Source organism: Strix uralensis, chromosome 22 (genome assembly GCF_047716275.1).
Source record: "Strix uralensis isolate ZFMK-TIS-50842 chromosome 22, bStrUra1, whole genome shotgun sequence".
NCBI classification, from domain to species: Eukaryota; Metazoa; Chordata; class Aves; order Strigiformes; family Strigidae; genus Strix; species Strix uralensis.
In genome coordinates, this window is record NC_133993.1 from 4,163,081 (window position 1) to 4,189,465 (window position 26,385).

The 26,385-nt window shown below is 46.9% G+C and overlaps 2 protein-coding genes across 2 annotated transcripts in view; both read right to left on the reverse strand.

Annotated features, from left to right (window-relative positions):
* Positions 1–26,385, reverse strand: part of LOC141953260 (uncharacterized) — a 101,031-nt gene that overhangs the window by 71,452 nt on the left and 3,194 nt on the right. The window contains exons 3-4 of the mRNA XM_074891730.1: positions 26,129–26,333; positions 25,529–25,701 (exon numbers count right to left, since the gene is read on the reverse strand). Of these exons, the coding sequence (XP_074747831.1) occupies positions 25,529–25,701; positions 26,129–26,333 (378 nt within the window). The remainder of the gene's footprint in view (positions 1–25,528; positions 25,702–26,128; positions 26,334–26,385) is intronic.
* LOC141953235 (Ig heavy chain Mem5-like) lies at positions 1,427–25,311 on the reverse strand (the record flags this gene model as incomplete). The annotated part of the gene is made up of 6 exons (XM_074891714.1): positions 1,427–2,091; positions 2,726–2,842; positions 3,178–3,237; positions 3,847–4,131; positions 6,616–6,672; positions 24,918–25,311. Coding segments are annotated over 5 exons (912 nt in total), but the record flags the coding sequence as incomplete, so codon positions are not given.

The following is a 26,385-nucleotide window of genomic DNA, read 5'->3' on the forward strand; positions in this document are numbered from 1 at the left end:
TTCTCATGATTCACAGAGCTGAAACACTTCAAACTATCTTCTCAAAAACATCAGTTTCTGGGGTTTTGACCAAGACCTAGACAGAGACTTGGGTGACTGACATTTTAGGATGACTGAGGGCATAGATACTCCCACACTGACCAGTTTCCCAGTGGTACACAGGGAGGTCTGAAAAACCTGACCATGGAGGTATCACCGAGCTCATGAATCAATTTTGTGATGTAAATGAGGGCTCTGGTGTCCTAGCCAACATGGATGGGTGTTTGAAACAATAGAGACTGATGTCTCTATCTGGCTGATAAATTTATGTATGAGTCAGTGCTATCCTTCAGTAGTCACACATTTGTAGATCCCTCTTTTTGCTTGTGCAGTGTTACAGGATTTTAATTCTGCTAAAGCTCTCAGGCACAACCAAGGACTATTCAGGAAAGTGTCTTTCCTTGACTGGCAGAGAGGCACAGAAATGGTGCTCCCAGTCTGAGTCTTGCCTGAGAGATTAGGAAAAGGTGTGGAGTGCAAGATAAAAAGGTTCAGAGTGTCATCAGAAAATCAGGATAAAAATACTAGTGAACAGCTCCCCCTCATTTACATTATGGTGGTAGAATGCACCAAATAAGCATTTTAGTGGTTTTGGATTTGCCATGCAAATTTCACTTGTCTTCTGCATGGGATGAGGCTCTTCCTCCAAGTGTCTGCAGGGTCTGAAGGACTAGCCTGACAAAGCTTAATTAAACAGACCTTACTGTGCACTCTGTAGAGGCTGTCTTAAAGCCAGCAGTAACTCAGTCAGTATGTGAAAAACCTTATTTCCCCTTCAGGATGTGGTTAACTTGTTTTTCAAAACAAGGGGGAGTTAATATTTCATGGTGTAACTTAGTCATAAACATTGACCACAACATCCTGCCTGTTGCTTGTGAGAGAAAGATAAGTTGGGGACTCTGTGTGTTGGGGTCTTTTTGACTAATAACCAAGTTGCTATGGAAACTATCACTCCATCAAACCACCACACATTATGTCCTGTTGGCCTCTTCCTGGTATTAATGAGTGGAAAAAAACAGCATGTTTTTTTCTCCTCTGATACATGTATTTTCCTTCCTCACGCTGTCAAGCAGTCTCTTAACTGATTGTTCCTTAGACGTGTATTTCTTGTTACTATGATGCAAAATATCTGCTGAGGTCTCTTCAAAGTGATCTGAAAGACCAGACCTCATTCAAATGCCCTAAATTGAGAATTCATGGCCCTACTGAAGCTTTTTAATGTGCCAGAGAGAATCTCCACTTCCCTGTACAAAGTCCAGAAAAGACAAATTCAGCCTTCATCTAGGTTATCAAAGTTGGATTTCTAATCTTACTGGTCATTAGACAGTTGGATTTCAGCAATCTCCATCCCAAATTCAGAATAAAAAGCAGAGAACAAACCACAGCATTTTGGCTTAGTAAAACTTTATTTTGGTCACTACAGTAACCTAAAACGCATGTGCCGTGCACTTGGCAGAAGAGATACAGGTTTAATAAAGAAATGCTCCTATGGTTCAACATTATCTGGTTGGACCGAATCACTTTGGATCCAACACAAGTCTTCTCATCTGCACTAGAAAATTCATGTTATTAAAGCTTTCTAAAAAACATTAAACCTATAAATAGCATCTACTGTGCCTGAATTTTTTCAGCAGTAATACATCAGTTCTACAGGCAGTAATGCTGATGCCTCTAAAAGGTGTTTTTAGAGGGTTGTGTATCTATAGTGAGGATTGGCTTTTTCAAAACTATTGAAGCAGACTGGATCCTTGCATGCAAAAGCTAGAAAAGTGGGGAGAACAATTTCTACGTAGCAGGGGGATGAGGAAAAATACACTCTCTGTTCACAGGGAAAAAGAAATAGCAAAAGCAGTTACAACTCTTAAAGCTAAATAAACTAGTTAGGCAAGATTCAACAGTATAAAATGTCTTATGGGGAAGGTGCTGTGTTGTGTTCTGGATGGTTGTTGTCAGCAGGTTCCACATTGGCTGTTCAATCTGTTGTGCTGCTGGTGCACACTCTCTGCTGCTGTTCTTCAGATTGCTGTTGCTGTTGCCTTGCTTCCCCGCTGTCTGCAAGAGCAAAGTGTGTTTTAAACTATGTTTAATGTAACTGGGCCTACATGCCACTGTGTGATAGCTGTCAGATCAAGACAGGTAGACTCACGAAACTTAGGCTGGTCTATCTCTTGTACTTCTTTGCATACATTAATTTAAAAACCCTCCTCCCCCTCCTCTCTGTCCTCCCACTACTTCACATATTTGTGTTTTGGGACCCTTGCTTTTGACTCCTTATTTGTCTTGATTTTTCTCCACGCTTTGTGCTCTGGCACTTGAAATAGCCAATGAGATATCTCTTGGGCACTTTCGGTAATGCCTGAGTTGCTCAGGCAAAACAAGTTTGCTGCAAAGAATATTTGGGGACCAGTCACCAAGAACTAAGCTTTGGAGACAGAAAGGGGCTGTTTTCTTTGAGGTTTGGAAGGGAAGGTGGGGGGGTTTTGGTTGATTTTTTGGGTTTTCTCATTTTTGTTGTTGTCATCATTGGTTTTTTTTTACTCAAAAACCTACTAGAGTTATTTAAAAGAACCAGGAGCAGATGAACAGGTGTTATTGCTTCTGGGGTTAGAGAAGCACACAAAGACGGGTGATTGTTCCTGGCACGTGCTTCCAGTATTTCTATAGATCAATCTATGTGCTTCCTTACCTCAGAAAAGAAACAATTTGACACTCATAAGTGTATTGAAGGCGATACTTTTTGCCAGCAGGACTCTCAAACCCAACACAGTCATAGACAGCATGTTCGTTTTCTCCACTTCGGTATCTGCTTAGTGACAGAGAAATGGGAGAGACCATGGTTGAGATCTGGATATTGTGATATTGGCAGAAAGTAGAAAAAAGCACAGGTAATGGTTTCAGGAAAACAGCAGCAAAGGAAAAGATGTTAGTGAAACATGGCAACAACGGGGAGGAAGATGTCTGTTTAGATTAGATTTTGCTTCCTGTTGCTTATCTGTTACTAAACTAGCTACCTTGAAAAAGCAGATTGTGTTTGGTGAGTATGTTGTATTCTGATTTCTCTGCCCCTGAGAAAATAAATTTCCATGCATTTAACCCCAACATAGTGACGTAACTTCACAATCTATTTAGGTAACTAACCTTGTGCAGAGGTGTCTGTGGTGTTGCAAGACCTCTCTGTTACTGGTTCTTCAGCCTTTTCTGTAGCATGGTAAAGAAAAAGCATTATAAACTATACCCAAATTTTAAAAAAGATTAAACAAAATGTTCATATGACCCTTCCCATAGGAACATGTGAGCAGTGCAGTCTGAGGCTCAGAGGACCAGCCACTATTTTTAACATTAATTTGAGGAGAAAATTTCTCCATGAAATTGCAGGAAACAAAAGAATTCCTGAGTTGTTTTGTTCTTACCATTTGAATGAGCTTCATGACGACAAAAACAATCCCCTTCAAATATAAAAAGTGGTTTAGGAAAAAAAACCACAGCACCACTTTTTGTTGTTTTTAGAAAGGCTATTTCAGGCTGTGCTCCAGAGCTGCTGTGTAGTGAAGTATTTAGTTGTAAGTAAATGTACATTTTAAAAAAAGATTCTGTCTTTCCCCCCCCCCCCAAAAAAAGTAACGTCAAGTTGTTAAGACCATTTATTTTACATATTTTTAAATATCTTTCAGCTCTACCTGCTTAAGTACCAGATGTCTTTCCCATATCTGCTGGTTACCCAGGGCAATGCTTACTAGCAGGAGCAATAGCAAGCGATAGAAGACTCTGCCTCCAGAAATAAGTTGCAGCTGTACAACAAAAATGTACCTGGTGATGTTGTGTTGGCTGTAATAGTTTTGCCGTTGAACTTGGCCGTGCAGGTCACCTCTGTGTCTTTTGTCACACTGACGACCTTAAAAGTATTGTACAACCTCTCTGATGTGAAAATGGATGTACTCTGTTCATAGATGACCTCGTTGGAGGACATCTCCAAGCTGATGTTCTTTGTGTAGAAATTCCTTGCCAAACAAGCTGCTTTCCCAGTGTTGTCATCTTCTTTCTGTTTCTTTGATTTCACCACAATGACTTCTGGGACAGAAATATTTTGACTGGCTGTAAAAAAAAACATTGTTTGGGCATGATTTGATTTTATGGCAAGCTTGCCTTAGCGCTAAGTCACCTAAAGTTCATATATACTCATAACATTATCAATTACTAACTGCCTTTTTTTTTTTGTCATTATTCCTTACTGCTGCTTCCAAAAGATCAGATCAAAGACAGAAAGGGTGTGTGAAAGTAGATTTTTTTATAGAAGCTTTAATTACTCAGGATTGTAAACTTCCTTTTGCCAAATCTCATGCCTATATGTGAATTCTTTGTCTTATAAGGCACCTGCAAATGAGAAGATAATTTTTACGCCTGTCACTCCAAGAATCAAATTATTCTGCTTTCCCAATGATTTAATTCCGAAAAATAACACTTCTATCAAGGACTGTCTTGCATATTTATGAGACATGAGGGAATAACTGTTTTTCCTTCACTCTCCCTCTCCTCCCCCAAATCTTCTGATGTGGCTAAAAGGTCTAACCATAGCAAGAGTGGTAGGGCAAAGAGAAGTCAGTTTGTTGCTTCGCTGTTGTGCAAGTTACTCCAATGAATGACATTACTTGCAGAAATTAAGAACTGCTGCTGGAGTGGGGGACAACAACATGCTCAGATGCAAGAAGGATTTCTGTCTCTAAGATGGGAAAGTAGGAAAGAAACAATTGAATTACATATCTCCACTTCTCCAGGAGGTGAAGAATTTTCAGTTGTGGGGGAGGGTTTCCCCACTAGACATTGCACATGGTGTAAGACATTCCAACCCAGTCTGGAGACAATGAAAAGGGAATAGGATTGGTACTTGGTTCAACAAAATTCCTGTGCCTTTTCCAAAAAGTGTGATCTTCCTCATGTGCTGTGCCATATTGTTAGTCCCACAGCTCCAGGGGCAGTCAGAAGTATAATGCAGAACTTGTATAATAAACTGATTTGAAGGGAAGAACACTCCGAGGCCTATGAACTTGATGTCCATGGACATGGACAAATCTTCTTACAATCTTAAAAACTTACAAGTGTAATAAACTTCAGCGGTAGTCCTTTAGTCTAAAGGTACCAACAGACACCAAGCATGGAAAACGTGCCCTAGAACAGGAGTTTTGAAAGAACCTAAAAGATGCTGACAAGTTTTCGCAGGATTTGGGATCCTTGATCTCTCATGCATCTTTCAGGACAGTTACTCTGGAACTTTTAGATATATTTTTTCAGTTTTTGAAAGAATTTTAGAGTTGAATACACAATTCCAAACAACATACATGAAGGACAAAAGCTTGACAACTGCAAAAGCCTGAATTTCAAATATATAGCAGCAACATTCTCTGGGAATTTCTTGTAAGACATACAGTAATGAAATAAGATTGATTAAACATGAAGTGGATGTCTTTTAAGGAAACAGTTGGTCTCAAAATAATTTAGTATACAACAAATCATTATGATATCATGATTTTTTTAAAAAATAAAGTATCTTTGCCCTTAGGTCATAGGTGGAGAAACTAGGGTGATTCCACATACCGATGTCAGGACAAGGTTAGCAACATGAATTACAATAAAACCATGAAACTGAAGGGAATCACCTAGCATGCTTCCTTGTCAAAAAGGGCTCAGCTTCTGAAAGGCCATCAGACATATCATAAAAGATTGACATGTCCAATTTGACAGGAGCATTCTGATAGGTTTCTTTCCTAAAGAGAGGTGCATTAGGCTTTCAAGAGATCCCTAAGGTCTAATATTTTGTTCATCATGGGGTGTTTTCTCAAGGTTTGATCAAGGGGCACTGATTTTACTCTCTTTCCCCATGAACCATGTCCCAGTACTGAGGAACTGAGGTGAAAGCCAAGTAGTACTCTGCCATAATTTCATGGGTTGGCTCTACTAACAGGCACAACTCCATGCTTGTCAACACCTACAGCAAACATATACCCAACAGGAATCAAACATTCATTGACTTCATTTGACCTATTCAGTTTAACCCAAACTCTGAATAATTTAGTAAGATTAAACTAGTACAGAAATGTTGTATAAGATTCCATTTATTGTTTTTGTACATTATCCTTCTTTCCTCTCAGTGCTGCCTTTCTAACTCTGACAGAATAGAAAGTCTTAGGAACTTAAACGTCAACCTCCACAGAAACTTTATTTCCCTTTAGACTGCCCAAGCATGACTTTAAAACCTAACAAGCACTATGAAAAGTTTATTAAGATGCCTGAGTGAGTGGATCAATGTTAGGTCCCAAAGAAATTCAGCATGATAGCAGACAGGACTTGCCCTTGTGGAGCCCAAATTCTTTGGCAACTCCTGAGAAGTGGGATCAGCATGCTTTTTATACTTAAATTGTCTAATTGCACATAGAAATATTATACATAGAAAGCCTGAAGTCTAATTAGCAACTTTAAAGCATGGGGGAGTGGCTGCCTGAATTTTAGGAGGAAGAAAAGGAAAAAAAGTGAAAATGCAAACAATAACAACTCAGAAAAAGTTAGCACATAAAGAATACCTACCTGGCTCCACGGTCAGTTGAGTCCCCTTCCCAAAGACAAGAGCAGCAGTTACGCACAGTTAAAACGCGTAAATCAAAAAAGGCTCATTTTGCTACTCATCCTACATTCATTTCCTTTCTGGGTGCTGTAACATACTTTTGCCAGAGCCTGTTAGCTATGTGCATGCTTTGCTATCTGAGAAGATCTTTAAAGGCTTTTCATGTTTTCTGCTCTCCAGTATTTCCAAACAGCCAGTGTACCAGTAAGCTGCTTCTCTGGCATAACTCACTGCGTAAGATATTCAGCAAGAACAAATGTAGACAATGCAATTGTAGTTAATAAAGCAGAATTTTCTTTATCAGACTCCAGAAGCCTCAACTAAGTCCCACTGTTTTACATTACCTGAAAATACAGCCCTGAATTCCTGCCACTGCTTGCTTTTTGGAGGGATTTGTGTATTACATTCTGTTAGTGGCATTTTATTAGCACAAAAAAGTTGTACTTATTTTTCCCTTTAATCTTACAAAGTCATGTTAAGAGCTATATATTCCATAATGTTATGGGCCTTAGTATTCTTAATGAAAGTTCTATCTAGAATAAACAAAACCAAAACAAAACCCTTATCTGTCCTTAACTGAGCCTTCAAGAGAATATGCCTTGAGTATCCCTTAGTGACTATATAGACCACTAATGCACGTTTTCCATGTCATTTTGGTTTGGGGGATTCTCAGAAGATTCAGGTAATAAAGTATGCCTGTTCTTAGCATCTTAAAATGCATATTAGTATCTCCCAAAGAAATCCAAATTTAACAACAAAAGGGTCAGGTTGCCCAAATTCTGGAAATTTTGGCTTCAATTTATTAAGTGTGTCAACAGACACTGAATGACTTAGATGTTTCAGGCCCACTATCTTTTACTGTGAAACATAATCCTAAAGACTTTGTGCAGCTTTGAAAATGTCATCCTACCCTTAGCTAGAAAACCAGAAATCATTGAACAGCATGGAAATTTCACTCAACTGAAGTTTCATGTAATTTTGTACCAGGATGGCAGAGAGGATAGACAGAGGAAAAACAGAGAAAGAAGGATTTAAAACATTTCAGAGTAGAGGAGAAGACAAGGCTAACATTCTTCTTTTGTGAAATGAATTCTTCTCTAACCCAAGTTGTGGGAAACTCATTGAAGATGTTTTAGAAATTTGAGTAATGTACTGCAAAAGTTTCCTTAAACTAAGAACACCTTGTTGCAGTCAATGAGCCACATGCTACCTTCAGCTGATGAGAAACAAAGCTTTTCTTGTCAGCAGAAAAAACAACATACTAAACTTTTTTTTTAAAAAAGACATAAAAGACCTTTTATGGGAGAAACAAGAGTATTATATCAGCATTTCTGTAAATGTCTGAAATGGCAATACTCAATATTCCACCTGCCAGTTACTCAGTATTCCACCTGCCAGCTGTGTTTTGTTGGTTGTTTTTTCTTGCCAAAATTTATTATTTTCTATGGGACACTTTTTTTTTTTTTTTTTTTTTTTGACAAATATAAGCTTCAAATCAATGTAGACTGATGTTAAAATAATGGAATCTGTCAGTTTCTTCTGGTTCTACATTTATAACTGAGGATTCACTGGTTGGAAAGAACAGATCTTTCTTCAGAATGATAACTTTGTATTCTTTTATCCCTTTGGAATTGGAAGTGGACTTAAATTGTTCCAAAATAGACATTTATTCCCATGCAAGATATCCTACAGACCTGGACAGATATTAAACAGCACCTAAAGGAGTCCCATGCCCTTCTGGATGGGCAGGATGTTTTAGGTATGTAAAATTACATGAGACATTTTTGCAGCAGTTTAAAAACATGCAGACCTCTGAAAGTATCGTAACAAGTGTTAAGGTATGCACCTGGATGTTTAGGATAACAAAGATCAACCTAACAAACTCCCCTGCTGACCCAACATTCACATTCCCACAGAAAAGCTTGGGATGACGTCCACCTTTTTTGTACATCATGAAATTCTAAATAAATATAGGAGGAACTAAGGCTTGTTATAATCCTTACTCACCACATCTGTGTTTTCAAAGCCTAGGCAACTTGGCAGCCAATTCTGGTTCATTCTAAGTGATCTTGGATATGAGGCGGTTGTGAAAAGCCCAAGGATATTTAACCTACTTCCTCCCCTGCCTCCATGCCAGTGGAATTACTTACCTGGTGACACTACGAGCATGGTGCCAGTGTCAAGAATTAACTTCTCATACCAGAGAGCTAAAGACAAAACATCTCTCCACTCTCAGCTCTTCACTGAGCTGTGCATTCCTGCTCAAAATGAGGCCGTGAAAATCCGCTGAAGAATAGGAGACTTTATAGTAAATTGGGGCCAGAGTGCTATCCAGACTGGGAATAAATTATAACATGTTAAATTTAAGTGGTGCACACAAGGTCTTTGGGGATTATGGAGCAATGATAATATACAGAGGTAGCCCAGTTGTTCCTGTGAAGCCTTCCTAAGCAGATCAAGCTGAGGTTTCAGCCTGAACCCTGGTTCTCTAGGGATTATTGTAGCAGAAAATTCTTACAGTGAACATAAACCATTAGACTTCTTTGTCCTCCACCACCCCAATTTTAACATAATTTTTAGAAATAAAATAATGGTACTTACTTGGTTCAACTGTGAGAGTGGTCCCACTTCCAAAGGTAAGCTTATCTGTCCTCACACTGCTAATACTTATTCCAATAAATAACTCTTTCCTCGTGGTATTCAAAAATGTTGTAAAAACAGGAGAGGAAAAGCCAGATATTCGTCCTAATTATCCATGTGTACAAGCCCATGATGATATCTAGAGCCACATTTTCTTCTAAAACTGGAAAGAGAAAAACAATAATTGAATAGTTCAATGATCTCAAATAGCTTGAGTGAGTACAGAATTTCCAAATTCTCCCTCTCTTCCATCTTTTAGAAATCCTGTGAGCTCTATATTTCCAGGATAAATAGAAATACAAAAAGAATGTTGTATTCGTCTCATTAATTATTTCAGACATCCATCTCCTTTCTTCCCCAAATTATATTTCCTTTTTTTTCCTTCTTGGGGTTTTTGTACAGGACCCTATGTTGTTTATATCATCGTGCTACTCCAGCCCCCAAACACAGTGATATATTTCATTACAAAAACTGTCTCTTCCTTCTTTTTCACTACACAGAATTTTGGATTATACAGGCAGTCACATGACTTCTCGAGTGGTTTCTGACCCAAGATACCACATGAAGAAACATGATATGGCTTTCAAAGAAAGGTCTAAAATAATACCAAAAAGGTTGAATTATAGGTGAAAATTTAGGGATTGCAGGAAAACTCTGAAAAGTCTTATGGAGTTAAGCTGGATGAAAAGTAGGAAAAAAAAAATCAGTACTTCTAGTTCTATTTCAAAGCATATATGAAAATTCTTCTGGGCTGCAGGAAGCTGTCTACTTTTTCACCTTGAATATAGTCCAGTGCTCAGGATCATGAGAAATTATCTCATTTGGGGTCTTAGAGTTGGAGTCTGGGGGTCATTTGGTGTCTTAGAAAGTCTTTATGCTGTTTTAAATAAAATGAGAAAGTAGGAAAAGTTATTGTTCTTTGTTAGGTAGAGGCACTGTACCCCTGAAAGTGACTGTTAAAATGTAAAGGTGTTGTTGCAGATTGATCAAATCCTTCATGGTGATCAATTTCTGCATCATTAGCACTATCTTGAGCCTGATGGCAAGAGATGGACTCAGTCTCTGAGACTCTGCAGCTTCAAGAGCCCACTGCTCCCTTTTCTAACACAGGAGAGGCAGGCTGAGTCTGTGCCCATCAGGATGGGGAATAGAGGTTCCCACAATGACAAAGGCTGGGAGCTTGTGACTGTTGGCACCAAAAGGAAGGCTCTTGCTTCACCTGGGGTTTTGCAACTACAGAATAGATTCAGTGCTCTCATAGAAAATGAGGAGCTGGGAGCTCTGTCAAATGAGGTGTTGGAGCCCAAGCTCTTTAGAAGGGACAGACAAGGAAGGAGAGGTGGTGGGGTGGCGCTGTATGTTAGGGACTGTTATGATTGCCTTGAGCATAAGTGTAGCGAAGACAGGGTGGAGTGTCTTTGCATTAGAATCAGGGGGAAGGCCAACAGGGCAGATGTTGTAGTAGGAGTCTACTATAGGCCACCCAACCAGGACAGAGAGGTGGATGAAATATTCTATAGGTATTTAGGAGAAATCTCACGATCACTTGTCCTTGTTCTTGTGGGAGACTTTAACTTCCCAGACATCTGCTGGAAATACAACAGCAGAGCAAGGCCAGTCCCAGAGATTCCTGGAATGTGTGGGAGATAACTTCCTGACACAGCTGGTGAGAGAACCAACCAGAGAAGGTGCCCTGTTGGATCTCCTCTTTGTGAACAAAGAAGGACTGGTGGATGATGTGGCAGTCAGAGGACGACTAGGGCACAACGATCATGAAATAATAGAGTTCTCTATTCTTAGAGAGGCCAGGAGAGGGCTAAGCAGAACTGACATCCTGGACTTCAAAAGGGCTGACTTTGTCTTGTGTAGGCACCTGCTTGAAAGGATCCCTTGGGAGATGGTCCTGAAGGGTATAGGGGTCCAGGAAGGCTGGGCACTCTTTAAGAAGGAAGTCTTAATGGCACAGGAGCAGGCTGTCCCCAGGTGCTGTAAGAGAAGCCAGCGACAGAGAAGACCACCCTGGCTGAACAGGGAGCTTTAGTTGCAACTCAGGGAGAAAAGGAAAGTTTACAGCCTTTGGAAGAAGGGACTAACCACTCACAGTGATTACAAAGACGCTGTGAGTCTGTGCAGAGCAGAAATCAGGAGGTCTAAAGCCCAGCTGGAAATTACCCTGGCTTCAGCAATCAAGGACAACAAGAAATGTTTCTATAAGTATGTCAACAGCAAAAGAAAGACCAGGGAGAGACTCCATCCCCTGCTAGATGCAGGAGGAAACATGGTAACAAATGATGAGGAGAAGGCTGAGGTGCTTAATGCCTTCTTTGCCTCAGTCTTTAGTAACAAGACGAGTTGTACTGAGGGAATCCAGCCTCCTCAGCCAGAGGACAGAGACTGGGAGAACGACCCACCCACAATCGAGGAGACAGTCAGTGACCTACTGCATCACATAGACACACACAAGTCTAGGGGACCTGATGGATACACCTGAGGGTGCTGAAGGAGCTGGCTGGGGTGCTCGCCAAGCCGCTTTCCATCATTTCCCAGCAGTCCTGGCTGACCGGGGAGGTCCCGACAGATTGGAAACTGGCCAATGTGACGCCCATCTATAAGAAGGGTCGGAAGGATGATCTGGGAAATTACAGGCCTGTCAGCTTGATTTTGGTGCCCGGGAAGCTGATGGAGCAGCTCATCCAGAGTACCATCTTACAACACATGTGGGACAACCAGATGATCAGGCCCAGTCAGCGGGTTTATGAAAGGCAGGTCCTGCTTGACAAACCTGATCTCCTTCTACAACAGGGTGACCTGCTTATTGGATGAGGGAAAGGCTGTGCATGTTGTCTACCTTGACTTTAGTAAGGCCTTTGACACCGTTTCCCACATCATTCTCCTGGCAAAACTGGCTGCTCACAGCTTGGATGGGCACACGCTTCACTAGGTAGAAAACTGTCTGGATGGCCAGGCCCGAAGTGTTGTGGTGAATGGAGTTAAATCCAGTTGACGGCCGGTCACGAGTGGTGTCCCCCAGGGCTCGGTTTTGGGGCCACTCCTGTTTAACACCTTTATCGATGATCTAGATGAGGGTATCGAGTGCACCCTCAGTCAGTTTGCAGATGACACCCAGTTGGGTGGGAGTGTTGATCTGCTCGAGGGTAGGGAGGCTCTGCAGAGAGACCTGGCCAGGCTGGAGCGATGGGCTGAGGCCAACAGGAGGAGCTTCAACAAGGCCAAATGCCGGGTGCTGCACTTGGGCCACAACAACCCCCAGCAGCGTTACAGGCTTGGGGAGGTGTGGCTGGAGAGCTGCCAGTCAGAGAGGGACCTGGGGGTGTTGATTGACAGGTGGCTGAACAGGAGCCAGCAGTGTGCCCAGATGGCCAAGAAGGCCAATGGTATCCTGGCTTGAATGAGCAATAGTGTGGCCAGCAGGGACAGGGAAGGGATCTTACCCCTGGGCTAGGCACTGGTAAGGCCGCACCTCAATTACTGTGTTCAGTTTTGGGCCCCTCACTCCAAAAAGGCCATTGAATGGCTCGAGCGTGTCCAGAGAAGGGCAACGAAGCTGGTGCAGGGTCTGGAGCACAGGTCTGATGGGGAGCGGCTGAGGGAACTGGAGCCGTTTAGTTTGGAGAAGAGGAGGCTGAGGGGAGACCTCATTGCCCTCTACAGCTACCTGAAAGGAGGTTGCAGAGAGCTGGGGATGAGCCTCTTTAACCAAGTAATGAGTGATAAGACAAGAGGGAATGGCCTCAAGTTGCGCCAGGGAAGGTTTAGACTGGATATTAGGAAGTTTTTCATTACAGAACAGGTTGTTAGGCAGTGGAATGGGCTGCCCAGGGAGGTGGTGGAGCCCCATCCCTGGAGGTGTTTAAGAGTCGGGTCGACATAGCACTGAGGGATCTGGTGTAGTTGGAAACTGCCAATGCTAGGTTAACGGTTGGACTAGATGATCTTCAAGGTCCTTTCCAACCTAGATGATTCTGTGATTCTGTGATTCTGTGACCATGAGCCACACAGGAGCACCAGAAAAAGTGATGAGTGTTAATGATGGAAGGCTCCTTGCTGCAGGGAACAGAAGCCCCCTCTGAGAGATGGACCTGTCACCTAAGGCGGTTTACTCCTCACCATGGACTAGGAATGGGGATATTGTTAAAAGACTTGCAGAACTTATTACAGCTACAGACTATTATGCCCTGCTCCTTTTCCATGTGGGTGTTCATTAATACTGCCAGAGGAATCCTGGAAAGTAGCAAGCAGACTCTGTGGGTGATGGTCAAAGGCATGGGGGCCCACATGGGTTTTTCTTTGATCCTGCTGATGAGGCAGAGGGTGGTGAGAAGGAGGAGTGGATGGATCCTGCTGGTCAACAGTTGGTTGCACAGCTGGTATTGGCAAAAGGGACTTGGTTTCTATAACCATGGGACTCTTTTTGAGGATTGAGGACTGTTTGGGAGAGAGGGGATACACCTGACTAAGTGAGATAAAAACATATTTGCCAACAGGCTGGCCAACCTAGCTTTAACCTAGGAACAACAGGGGAGGAAGAGGATGTTCAATAATCAAGTGAGAAAGTGGTGGGAAGGGTTGGTACAAAATGTATGAGGAGTGATATGAATAGGACAAACTTCATAATTTAAAAAAAAAAATGTTGAAAGGGGTGCACTTCAACTGTGTGTATATACATAAGGAAGCATCTATGGGGAAAAAGAAAGCCCTCAGACAGTTTCTGGGAAATCAGCATGGTTGAATGCCTCTTTAAAGTGCCTGTGCACAAACACATGCAGTATGGGGAACAAACAAGGGAAATCAGAGCTCGGCTAGTAGTTGCAGGACTCTGATTCATTGACAACATAGAGACGTGGTGGAATCACTCATATGACCCAAGAACTGAAATGCATGGTGAAGTGCAGCTTAGGGCACATGGCCTGGGTTCCTCTCCAACATGGCCCATTTTTAACTCTGTGACCTTGTTGCTGAGCTGTGGGATCATGGAGATGTGGTGGGGCAGATTACAGAAGTACTGCAGGGAATGAAGGCAGGCTGGGAAGGCGAGGAGGGCGGATTGCCCTTTCTGGGAGGGAGCAGCTGGAATGCATGTTTTTGTATCAGCCAGCCGATAATGTATGGGTCAGGATTAGAAAGCAGATCAGCATGGGTGACACTGTGGTGGGTAGCTACTACAGATCACCTGATCAGGAAGAAGAAGTAGATAAGGCCTTCTTCAGACAAGTTGAAGAAGCCTTACGTTCACTGGCCCTGGTCCTCATGGAGGACTTGAAGTATGTCAAATGTCTGTTGGTGGGACAGCACAGCAGAGCACAAGCAGTTTTCTGGAGTGTACTGATGGAAACTTCCTGACACAAGTGACTGAGGAGCTGGACATCTTACTTGCAAATGAGGAAGAATTGGTGGTGTATGTGAAGGTCAGGGGCAGCCTTGGCTGCAGTGATCATGCAGTGTTTGAGCTCAGGATCCAGAGAGGAGGAAGCAATGCAAAAAGCAGGACCGCAACCCTGGGCTTCAGGAGAGCAGAATCTGGGCTCTTCAGGGATCTGTTTGTAAGAATCCCATGGGTTACAGTCCTGGACAGAGGAGGGATCTAGGAGAGCTGCTTGATTTTCAGAGATTAGCTCCTTCAAGCTCAATGCATCTTGACAAAGCAGTAAGTCAAAGCAAAGGTGGTAGAAGGCCAAGATGATGAACAAGGGGCTCCTGAATAAACTCATAAATGGTAAATACAAAGGGACCACATGTGATTCAAAGTCCTTGTTGTGATGTCTAGTACCTGGTAGATTACTAGTGGGAAGTATCCTTTCTAGTCTCCTGTTCTTGTTCTTCATACATCTGCTCTGGACACTGTTGGATATGAAGTTAAAAGGATCTTTGTTCTTACCAAAGATGTGTGAACAAATCTTACCTCCTCTGTGCTCTGAGGCAAAGAGAAGAACATAATGCGAAGCTTAAACTGAAACATCTAAATACAGTAGGTTAATCCCCACTTGTTCAACCTGAGCTGACAATCAGATATCTAAAATGATGTGCTTGCAAGATCCAAGATCTGATGCTGAATGTTGAGGAAACAGGTCTTGCACAGAAAGGTCTTTCTGCTGTCTCAGTCATTCTGGGAATCAAATTTGTGTATGTTCATACAGTTGTCTGAGGAAAAAGAGACCACCTAGGGCACCATGTTTCCACCTTCAAGAGCAGCCAGTGAGTGAGAGAATTTGTGTATAGTGGTTCAGTCTTTTTCAATCACTGTGGTACGTAGTCCACACCGTGATAGACAGTTCTACAAAAACGTTGCTTTTTTCAGTGCCAGGTGGTGTTTCCTCTTTCATGTTGTTTGAAGAGCTGGATTTTATTTTCCTCTTCCTCTACACTGTTCTATTTCTGAACAATCTAATACTGTTCCAGGGAGGTTTCTATACACTAAAAATAACATCATCAACATTGGGGGGGTTTTGGCAGATAGGGTAGTATTAATCTCTCACTAAAATATTGCCTGTGTGTGTCAAAAAGGAATATTGTTCCTTTTGAGTTGTTAGAGCTGTTCTGACCTAAAGGATCCAATTAATGATTTGTCTTTTAACAAACATCAAGAGAGTTAAGGTGAAATACTTTAAAGGATATCTGAGGACCAGATGCCCCAGTCTTATCAATTTTCATCTTAGCTTCATTCTGCATTTCCTAACTATTTCTCAACCTTCAATTATTTATGTTCTCAAAGCCTATTTTCATGCCAAATAAAAAATCAGTCCATGTTTATGAATTGTTCAAAACTTATTTCGGTTTAGCTGCTGGTGGTTTAATGGACTCTGTTTGCTTTGGTGTGCTAAAGTTGCTTATTTACTCAGGTATTTCATTTCTAATATTTCTTGTTTGAGGGCCATTTTTCTAAGGATCTTGTGAGTTTTTTCCTGATTATATGCATCATTTTTTTTCTCAGTTTCTTTGATCTTGTGAACTAGATTATTTGATCACTGACTTGGCTATGCTTCAGACTTTTGATTTATTTATATGTGCCTTTAGCTGAGTTTGAAGGGGAGGAATATCTAGCTATGGGTGACTAAAGTTGGCTTTTAACTAGATTTTTATCTTACTTTAATGATTTTGATTAATGGTTATCTGGAATTGTGGAGCAGTTTCTGAATCCTCAAACCCAGTTCTAAGACACAAAATGAAATAGCATTATTTCATCCTGTTCACAAATCTGCGTGGTTCCATGCTGTATTACTCAACAGGTTTATTTGCATTATTGTTGTTACCAAGGTGTATTTGTCATTTTTAATCACTGTTTTTAATAACCAGTGCTGCTATATTTTCCATTGTTAACATGGGCATGTTCATGGGCTATTCCCTTTATTGTGTCAAATTGTTTTCTCTTCCTTATTGCCTCACTCCTCCAGGAAAGCTGTTGAGTTGGCTGATGTGATACTTTCAGTCTCTTGAACTGTTGGTGGGACAAAGAGAACAAGCTCTAAATATCTCCTGCAACAGGCCTGGGTACATACAGGTGCCTCTCCCACATCCTTTGCTTTCTGCCAAATCTTCCCAGAGCAGGGCGACTGCATCCTGCTTGTCACTGAGATCTCAGATGTAGTTAAACAGAATTTTTCCATTTGGGTAGCCACAGAAACACACCTGTCTTCACAGCCTCCCGCAAGCCACATGCTTGGATGTGTTTGGTTTAAAAACCGAGTTCTGCCTTTGTGTTTCTTTCCTCTGTTCTGGTGTATCCCCTTCAAAAAATTGTAGGAGGCGCTCCAATACCACCAGGGATGTGTGTTAGAAAGAATGTTTAGGCTATCTGTGTTCCACGAGGTGATACTGAAGACCTCTCCTTGAGTTATTCTTCAGAGGAAATGAGAAGAGAGGGAGCCCCCCTTTCCTCTAGAAGAGTGTCCTAGGCAGATGAAGATCTGTTTTGGAGGGGACCTAGCAGGTGGTTTGTTCATGCATGGTTGTCTGAATTCCTTCAGCCCTTGCTGAAAGGTCTATCCTGCTTCTTTCCAGAAGAAATTATGCTGGCCCTTCCAGCATAATTCTTCTTGACCCCTCAAAAATCTCCATTTGTATTTTAACACAATGTCCTTTTTTGGGAACAGCGTGCTCTGAGCCTAGCTCCCAGCATGTCCACCTGATTTCATTGTACATTTATAAGAGGCTGTGTTCATGGCTTTTATTGGCAAGGAGAGCTGCTTGGATTTAACCCTCCTCCTTCCAGTTCTGCCCTGGCCATGCCTGTGTGTCGAGCACTGGGCCCTTTTCCAGCTCTCTGGTGATGCAGAAATAGGCCACCATGACCACAGCTGCTGGCGAGGGCACTTCCAGGGAGAGCTGGTTCCTGGAGGGGTCTGCAGAGCTGGTGACTTGTGTCTGGAAGGATGAAGTGATGTGCTGGAGTCACGGAAAAGGATACTGCAACACCACAGGCTGCAGGTCTCTGCCAGGAGTCTGACGGATCCAGGCCCAGCTGCAGCTGCTGTCGGTGATGCGTACACCAGAAATGTGGTGGGTAAGTGTGAGAGACTCTGAGACCTTCCCCATTGTGGGACCAGAGGCCTCTGTCTGCACCTGAGAAAGGGCACCTGTGGCCCCAGGAGACAAGGATGAACAGGCAGGAACAGCTCAAGTAATTCATTCATCAATTCCACCACCTCCCTGAGCTCCACCTGCCTGTGATCTCCAGGAGCCAGCAGATGCAAACACACATGCTAACAAGCTCTTGCTCCCATTATAGTCTCAGATCTGGGAGAGAAGCACAGACTTCCCCTTTCTCCAGTGAGCTCTCACTGTACTCTCTGTACTTTCCCTGTTTCCTCTGCTCGCTTCTCAGAGAGCAAATTCTCTGGAACTGAGTCAACCTGAGCCATGGCCAAGACCAGAGCAGGGCAATTCACATACCTCACCAGCTGGGCCATGACTGGGAAGCTGTCCTCGTGGGAACCGAAGGAAACAGCAAAACCTGTTTCCAAAGGTGAAGCGGTTTCAGAGTGTGAGAGGAGTGAGGGTTGGCATGAGACATAGGAAGAAGGTAAGCAGAAGAGGTAGAGCAGAAGGGGAAGAACCAATTAAAACATCCGTGTTAGAATCAGACATTTGAAAACTGTATGCTGTAACTCCAGAACTCTCTGGGAGTGGCACTGAACAGCTGTGGGAATAGGCTCCTTTCTGGCTCCAAGGCCAAAAACTGGGACCCTGGCAGGAAGTTTGTGTTAATGCTCAGCTATATTTCCTGTCCTCATGGGAATGGCACTGAAGTAGCAGGTAGAGTCCCAGGGGCACAGGGCATGCAGAGAAAGAGGTGTCTCAGACCAGGAATTGTTCTGGGACACCATGACTCGACCTTGAAATGCTGCTGGATACTTCTTTGTAGTACCTGAGTAGCTGCTGATGGACATCCACTCGAGTTTGCCACCAGGTGCCTGACAGTGGCCACCAAATATCCAAATGCCTGGTGAAGCCGGATCCACAGCAGGAGAGGAACATGGAGTCCCTGGGCACTCGCAGCCCTCCACAACCCTCCACCAGCCTCAGCTGTGGTGCTCAGTGACAGGTCAAGAGGCAATGTGCAGCCTAATATGACACTTTTTCACTCAGGATGATCAAGCACTGTCACGGGTTATCCAGAGAGCTTGTTGGGTGTCCATGTTTAGAGCTATTTGCAAGCTGTCTGGAGATGGTCCTGGGCAACCAGCTCTAGATGACCATGCTGGCTTTGCGTGGCAGAGTTTTTCATAGTGGCAGAGGGGGCTACAGCAGTGGCCTTCTATCAGAAGTTTCTTGAAATCTCCCCTGGCTCCAAGTTGGACCTGCCTCTGGCCAGGGCCAAGCCAGTTAGAGATGGTGGCCATGCCTCTGTGATAGCATATTTAAGAAAGGAAACCTGAGCAGGGGTTGGGGACTTTGAGGATGAGTTACAAGAAGGACACCTATGCAAACACCGAGGTTAGTGGAAGGAAGGAGGAAGAAGGAGAGAAGGTGTGCAGGAGCAGAGACCCCCCTGTATCCTGTGGCGAAACGGCAGGGCCGACCCCCCTGTCACCTGTGGAGGTCACCAGAGGAGCAGAGATCTGCCTGTGACCTGTGGAGGACCCCGGACTCTGTGGGAAGAAGCAGCCCCCGCTGTTGGAGTTCGGCACTGGGAGGACTGCAACACGTGGGCATGACTCATACTGGAGCATCCCGTGGGGAGGACTCACATGAGAGAGTTTGTGGAAAACTGTCTCCTGTGAAAGGGACACCACGTGGAGCAGGGGGGAGAATGCAGAAAAGTGTTTCCCCACCATCTTGAAGAAAGAAGGGACAGACTGACTGAACTCCCTATCCCCTGCCCCTGCACCGCTGGGGGAGGAAGTAGAAATATCCAGAACAAAACTGAGCCCGTGAAGAAGGGAGGGGTAGGTAGAGGTGTTTTAAGATATGGTGACACTTCTCACTATCCCATTCTGTCTGTTAAGTGTTGTCCTTGTTTTCTTCCCCTAACGAGCCTGTCTTTTCCCTGTGATGCTTAAAAGGGTGAGCAACACCTCTCTGTCCTTATCTCGATTCCTGAGCCTTTTGATTAATTTTTCTCCTTCCCAGTGCTGGTGGGGAAGGGGTGAGCAAATGGCTGCATAGTGCTCAGTTGCCCTCCAGGCTCAAATAACGACAGTGTACCGGCTTGAGCAGGGGGCTTGGACCAGTTACCTCCTGAGGTGGCTTCCAACCTCCACCTTTCTGTGATTCTGGGAAAGACTCACAGGCACATTCAGGGCTTTGTGGGTGATATGGGCCAGGGCAAAGGGGAGGACTGAAACTCGGACTTTGCTCCTCCCCTGATGACTTCCAGAAACAGCTTTTTATGAGAGTGTTGAGGAAAACTCAGTGTCCTCTTCTGGCTACAAGTTTCAGTGCTGGAACTCAAGAGAGAAATGCACAAGTGATACAAATGTAACATGGGTGGGTAAAAAAGTAGCACCCAGAGGACTCAGGAGACCTCTTCAGCTTGGGCATGTTTGCTGTATTTCTGGTGTTTAGTCTTCTGTTCGGTCTTAGAGTTGTTCTCTGAAGGTGCAGACCCAGGTCCCTGCACATGTGACAGGGTTGTACAACCCCGTAGCCAAACCCAGAGCCTGGCTTTGGAAGGATGAGCAAGAACATGCAGCCCCATTGGCCCAGGTGACTGGCTGCTTCCTGGAGACAGAGAGGCCAACTGCTGGCCACAGCCTGGTGCTGGGGGCAGGGCTCCTGGAGACAGTGCAGGGGATGGGATGCAATTCCATTGGGAAATGAGTGGCAGAGGCCCTCCCTTTGTCCCTCACAGCCACCCAAAGGCCCCTGCCAGGGAATTGCAGGGGTACATGGCAACACATTGGCAGTGCATGAGGTGAGGAGGAGAGACTAGAGGTCTTCCCACTAAGCAGGACACAAGAGGACGCCCAAAGCATTTCCAGCCCCCAAAGCTGCCTCTTCAAAGCTCTGGCTGCCCATCAGACCTGATGCTGTCCTACAGGCTGCCCAGAAAGGGCATAAGAAAGGGGAGCACATGAGGAGCCAGTGTTGCTCCTAGGATGGTAGAAGAGTTGAGACTAATGGACCTCTGAAAAATGTCTATCCTAACCCTCCTGCTCCAAGCAGGATCAACAAGACCAGGTTTAATGGTCTCTTTGGGATGGAGTTAATTTCATTCATAACAGCCTGTATGAGCAGCTGCAGTTCTTTTCTGACCAAAACCATGTTGACAAGACACCACTGTTCTAGCTATGGCTGAACAGCACTTACGCAGCGTGAGGGCCTTCTCTGTTACTCACATTCCCCACCAGCTGTACAGATGACCCCAACCACACAAAGAGATATTCCGTACTGTATGAAGTAGTGTGAAGCAGTAAATCCAGGGAAAGAAGGAGGAAGGGTGATACTTGGTGTTATGACATTTCTCTTTCCCAAGTAACTGTTATGCCTCATGAAGGCCTGGAAATGTCTAAACATCTGCCTGCCAATGGGAAGTAGAGAATGAATTCCTTTGTTTGCTCGGTTTGTGCGTGCAGCTTTGACTTTACCTATTAAAGTCTCTTTATCTCAACACACAAGTCTTCTCACTTTTACCCTTCTGATTCCCTCCCCCATCTCATTGTGGGTGACTACGCAGGCAGCTGTGTGGGGCTCAGCTGCCTACTGGGGTTAGGGACCGTAGGCTGCCCACAACCTTGTCCAGTTCAGTTTTGAAGATCTTCAGGAATGGAGACTGCACAGCACATTGACAAATCCCCCATGGCATTTTCTTCTCTGTGCTGAACCAACACAGTTCCCTCATTCTCTCCTTGTATGTCAGACACTTCCCTCTTCATCTTCATGGCCCTTCATTTCATGTCCATGTCTTTGCTGTACTGAGGAGCCCAGGAGTGGACACAGTCATCTACAGTCTCACCAGTGCTGAGATTAACAGTAGTCCAGCCCAACAAGCAAGGAGTAAGGGGAAGGTGGTTATAGATTTGTTCTTGTTTCTCATTTTCTTACACTGATTTGATTGGCAATAAATTAATTAATTTCCCCAAGTAGGGTCTGTTTTGCCTGTGGCAGTAATTGCTGGCTGATTTCCCTGTCCTTATCTCGACCCACAAGATGCCACAAGTTCCCCTGTACCTGCCATTGTGTGACACCAGCTTCTGCTTAGCAGCTGCCAGGAAGAAATGCTGAGAGATCTGTATTCCCTGGCAGGGGGTTCTCTGAGCACTGTGCTGCAGAGCTGCTCCATGGTGCACCAGGCACCACAGTAATACACTGCTTCATCCCCCTGCTTGGCTGCCTGCACCTGCAGTGTGAGTCTGTTCTGGGAGCTCAACACTCTTCCCTTAAAGCCACCCTGGAGACCTTCTCCATAGGCATCACCCTCCCTGTAAATGCAGTCCAGAGAGCCACGTGGCCCCTGCTGGTACCAGAACATGATGTAGCTGCTCATACAGTCTCCCCTCGTGCTGCACTGGAAGGTGACTCCATCTCCCTCTTGCACGGCCACTTCCCTGATGTGTTGCTCCAAGGCCACCTGGCCAGTGACTGCTGCAGTGAGGAAGAACAAGCCATGATCACGCCAAGATTCAGCAAGGGTCAGGGCAACGCTGGTGGGGGCATTGTGATGGCACTGGAGCTGGAGGGGGACTAAATCATTCTCTGTGAACCCAGCTGACAAAGATGGGCAGAGGAATAGAGCTGGTACCATCAGTCAGGGGTGACGAGGAAGGAGACACCACGTTTCCCTCCCTCCTTTTCATTGTCACACAAGGAACTCTTTCTGATTTTCCCATTCAAAGCAGGAAAGTTTTGCACCATGGCAGAGAAATCCCTTTGGCTTTGCCAAGCTGGGATGGTGAGAAACCCACTCTCCTGTCCCTGAACCTGCTCTGAATGAGCACAGGAGGGACAAGCACCTCTCCCAGGCAAGTGGGGCCTGGGCCCTGTGCTGCCATGCTAAAACCTGGCCTTGGCAAGATGGGCTGCAGTGCCCCATGAGCAGAGTGTCCAGCCCAAGGGCAAAGCATTAGGCCCCCCGAGGTGGGAGCAGCAGGTGGGTGCCCTGCCTGTCCCCACCCTGCAGAGGAGGCAGGCTGGGCTGAGGGGCCGAACTCAGAGGGAGAAGAAGAGGAGGCCTCTTCCCACTGTGCCCCACTGGGATGGGTGAGGAGGTGGAGCCCCAGGCACTCAGGCTGCCAGCGCTCAGCACAGCTCCACAGAGCCGTGCAGAGCACAGGGGCCTGCTCAGTTCCTGGGGGGAGCAGCACCCCTCCTTTCACTTCCCTACGAGGGGCAATAACCCCACGCCCAGGGCAGGCCACAGGGCCAGGCCCGCTCTGCCTCGCCTCTCTGCAGCTTCTCTCTGCCTGCAGAACAGCTCTGCCCACATCTTCCCTGCCTCTGCCTCTGTCACTGCAGTCACTCCTAGTCCCTGCGAGTCCCTCCCTCGCTCTGTGACAACACTGAAGGCGAGAGGCAGGGGCTGGAGGAGCAGAAGAAGCTGAAGCTGTGGGCGCACTCCCGGCTGTCTCTGACCATGCTGGCCCTCAGTGTACACACATGAGCAACACCAAGCACACAGCAGAGACTATTCATCATGCCCAGTGGAAAAGCTGCTCTCTAGTGAAGCTTCTGCACTTACACTACTCTGGGGCTCCCTGAACAATACGATGTCTCAAAATCTAACTTAAATCTGGCTTTCCATGTCCAAATCTTAGTTCTTTCATGCTTAATACTCTTCTTGCTAGAAAAACCTCTTTCCCAGATGCTTCCTGCCTGTGGGAGAGCCTGAGAAGGAAGGAAGAAGGTTAACATGTTCATGGGTTTGTGTGTGCTTGTGGGAGACTCTGCTGCTGCTGCTGCTGCTGCACATCTGTGCCTGTTTCTGGGAAAAGCCAGACCAGACCAGGCTTGAGAAACGTGGGAAGAGACTTGCCTTGCAGCGATCACAAAAGACCTGGCTGGATTTAACTCCCTTACTTCCAGTTCTAGCCTGGCCCCTCCCTGTGTGTCAAGCACTGGGCCCTTTTCCAGCTCTCTGGTGATGCAGAAATAGGCCACCATGACCACAACTGCTGGCGAGGGCACTTCCAGGGAGAGCTGGTTCCTGGAGGGGTCTGCAGAGCTGGTGACTCGTGTCTGGAAGGATGAAGCGATGTGCTGGAGTCACAGGAAAGGATACTGCAACACCACAGGCTGCAGGTCTCTGCCAGGACTCCGACGGATCCAAGCCCAGATGCGGCTGCTGTCAGTGATGTGTTGTCACAGATGGAGTGATGCTCCTCAGCCATAAGAGAGAAATAACAATATGCTTATTGATATAAACAAGACATTGAACAAAGGTTGACAATAAATGTGACAGTGTTTTAATAAGATTCAATGGCAAGGTTCACTCGATTTTTACTGCGTAGAGGACAGGGTCAGACAGAACTGTCAGCGAGACCCACCCATCGAGTCATGACATTCAGACAGGACCCACTTGCTTTCTAAACTCCTTCTCAGAGAGGAGTCCAGGTGGGGCTGGATCCAATCCTAGTCCCAGACTTGATCAATGGTTTATTTCTAAAGGATTGTATGTGTGCACTCCATCCTTGATATCCCTTAGCTAAGATCTCAAACTTCCAGCACGCTCATTCCCAATGCACTTACCGAGTATCTGACGTGAGAAGGATTCTCTCAGCCTCGAGGAGTTACCCTGAGCGGTGTCCCTCCCTCTGAGCCCAGGCACAGTCCACTCACTGACTCGGCACTGAGATGGGCCCTGACCCCTGTGAAGACGCCGCAGGGGACAGCAGGGGAGGAGGAAGCTGATGTTGTTCAGTCACAGCCCAAGAATGGCCAGGAAGGCCCAGAAAGGCCAGAACCAGCTGCGGTGCCCAGTGATGGCCCCTCTCTGCTTGGGAAGACTCCTTACCCACCTCAGCACTCGTCGGCTGCAAACCTTGTGCAGCCTGTGCTGGGCCCAGCAGGTTTGTGTCAGAGGTTTGTCCCCATCTACCCCGAGCCACAAGGTGGGCAAGGACCGTGCCGTGAGCACGGCTCTGCCGTCCACTCCTCCCTTCTCTCTTGCAATGCCACGCTCGGAGCAGGCGAGTGGCTCTGGCAGCAGGTTTGTGTTAAAGTTCCGCTGGATTTCCTGTCCCCGTGCGAACGGCACAGAAGTAGCGGGCAGAGTCCCGGGGGCCCAGGGCACGCAGCGACAGCGACGACTCGGACCGGGAATTGTCCCGGGATGCCCTCGCTCGACCCTGCACTGCTGCCCCGTACTGCTTTGTAGTACCCGAGGTGCTGATGTAGGACACCCACTCGAGTCTGTCACCGGGTCTCTGACGGTACCACCGAATACCATAACTCCCGAAGGCGAAGCCGGCCCCGCGGCAGGAGAGGAGCACGGAGTCCCCGGGCGCTCGCAGCCCTCCGCCGGCCTCCAGCAGCCTCAGCTGCGCCCACACCCCTGCGGACGGAGAGCGCAGGCAGCCGGGCAGGGCGCGCCCACGGCCCGAGGCCGTTCCCCCGCCGCCCCGGCAAAGCCCCCCGGGCCGGCACAGCGCCAGCCGCCACCCGCCTCTGTCCCGGCCAAGCCCCGCGCCCGGGCCAACGCCCGCCTGCCCTCCCCGGGGCTGAGCCGCGCCTGCTGCCGCCCGTCCGGCCCGAGCCGCGGCCCCAAAGCCGCCCTGGCCTCCGCCTCGGCCTCCGCCTCCTTCCGCAGCCCCGGGCTCGCTGCCCTCCCCGCCCGGCGCTCACCTGCCGGCCCCGCGGCCAAGGCCAAGGCCAGGAGCCACGGCCCCAGCCCGGGCGCCATCATGCCCTGCCGCGCCGGGGCCGGCCGGGGCCGCCGAGGAGCCGAGCGGAGCCGCGCTCGGGCCCGCTCCTGCCCGCCCCGCCGCCTCGGCCCCTCGCCGGGGCAGCGCCGACGCCTGTGGCCGCCCACAACAGCCCCGCCCCGGCGCCCCGGGGCCGCGGCCCCTTCGCGGCAGGAGCAGGGGGGGCGCGGGGAGGGCCGCGGGGCAGGGCCGGCGGCACAGCAGGAGCGCGGCGCCCCGGCACACGAAGGCTCCTGGCCCTTGGCTCCCAGCGCGGCTCCGGCGCTGGCCCGCCTGCTCGCCCTGCCGAGCCCTGCCCAAGGGGGTCGGCGCCTCGGCCGGGCGCAGCTGGGACCCTTGTGGCCCCGGCGCCGGCTCCGGCCCCAGCGCCAGGGACGGGCTGTCGGCCCGCACATCCCCTCGCAGGCCCCTCCCCGTGCCCCCAGCCCGCCCTGGCCTCACCCCCGGCCCTGCCCGCGGGCACCGGGGCACACCGGGGCTGTGCTGCCATCCAGAGGGACCGCGACAGCCGCAGAAGTGCCTGACAGGAGCCTCCTGCGCTTCAGCCAGGGGAAGAGCAACGTCCCGCCGCCGGCCAGGAACAAGCCCGTGCTCCAGGGCGGGCTGGGCGCTGCCCACATGCAAAACACATTCGCAGCAAAGGCCCCGAGGCTTCTGCTGGACAACAACTTGTCCAGGAGGCAGCGATGTGCCCCTGCGGCACAGAAGGTTCATGGTGGCCTGGCCTGCATCAGGCAAAGTCTGGCCAGCGGCTCAGGGAGCTGATCCTTCCCCTCT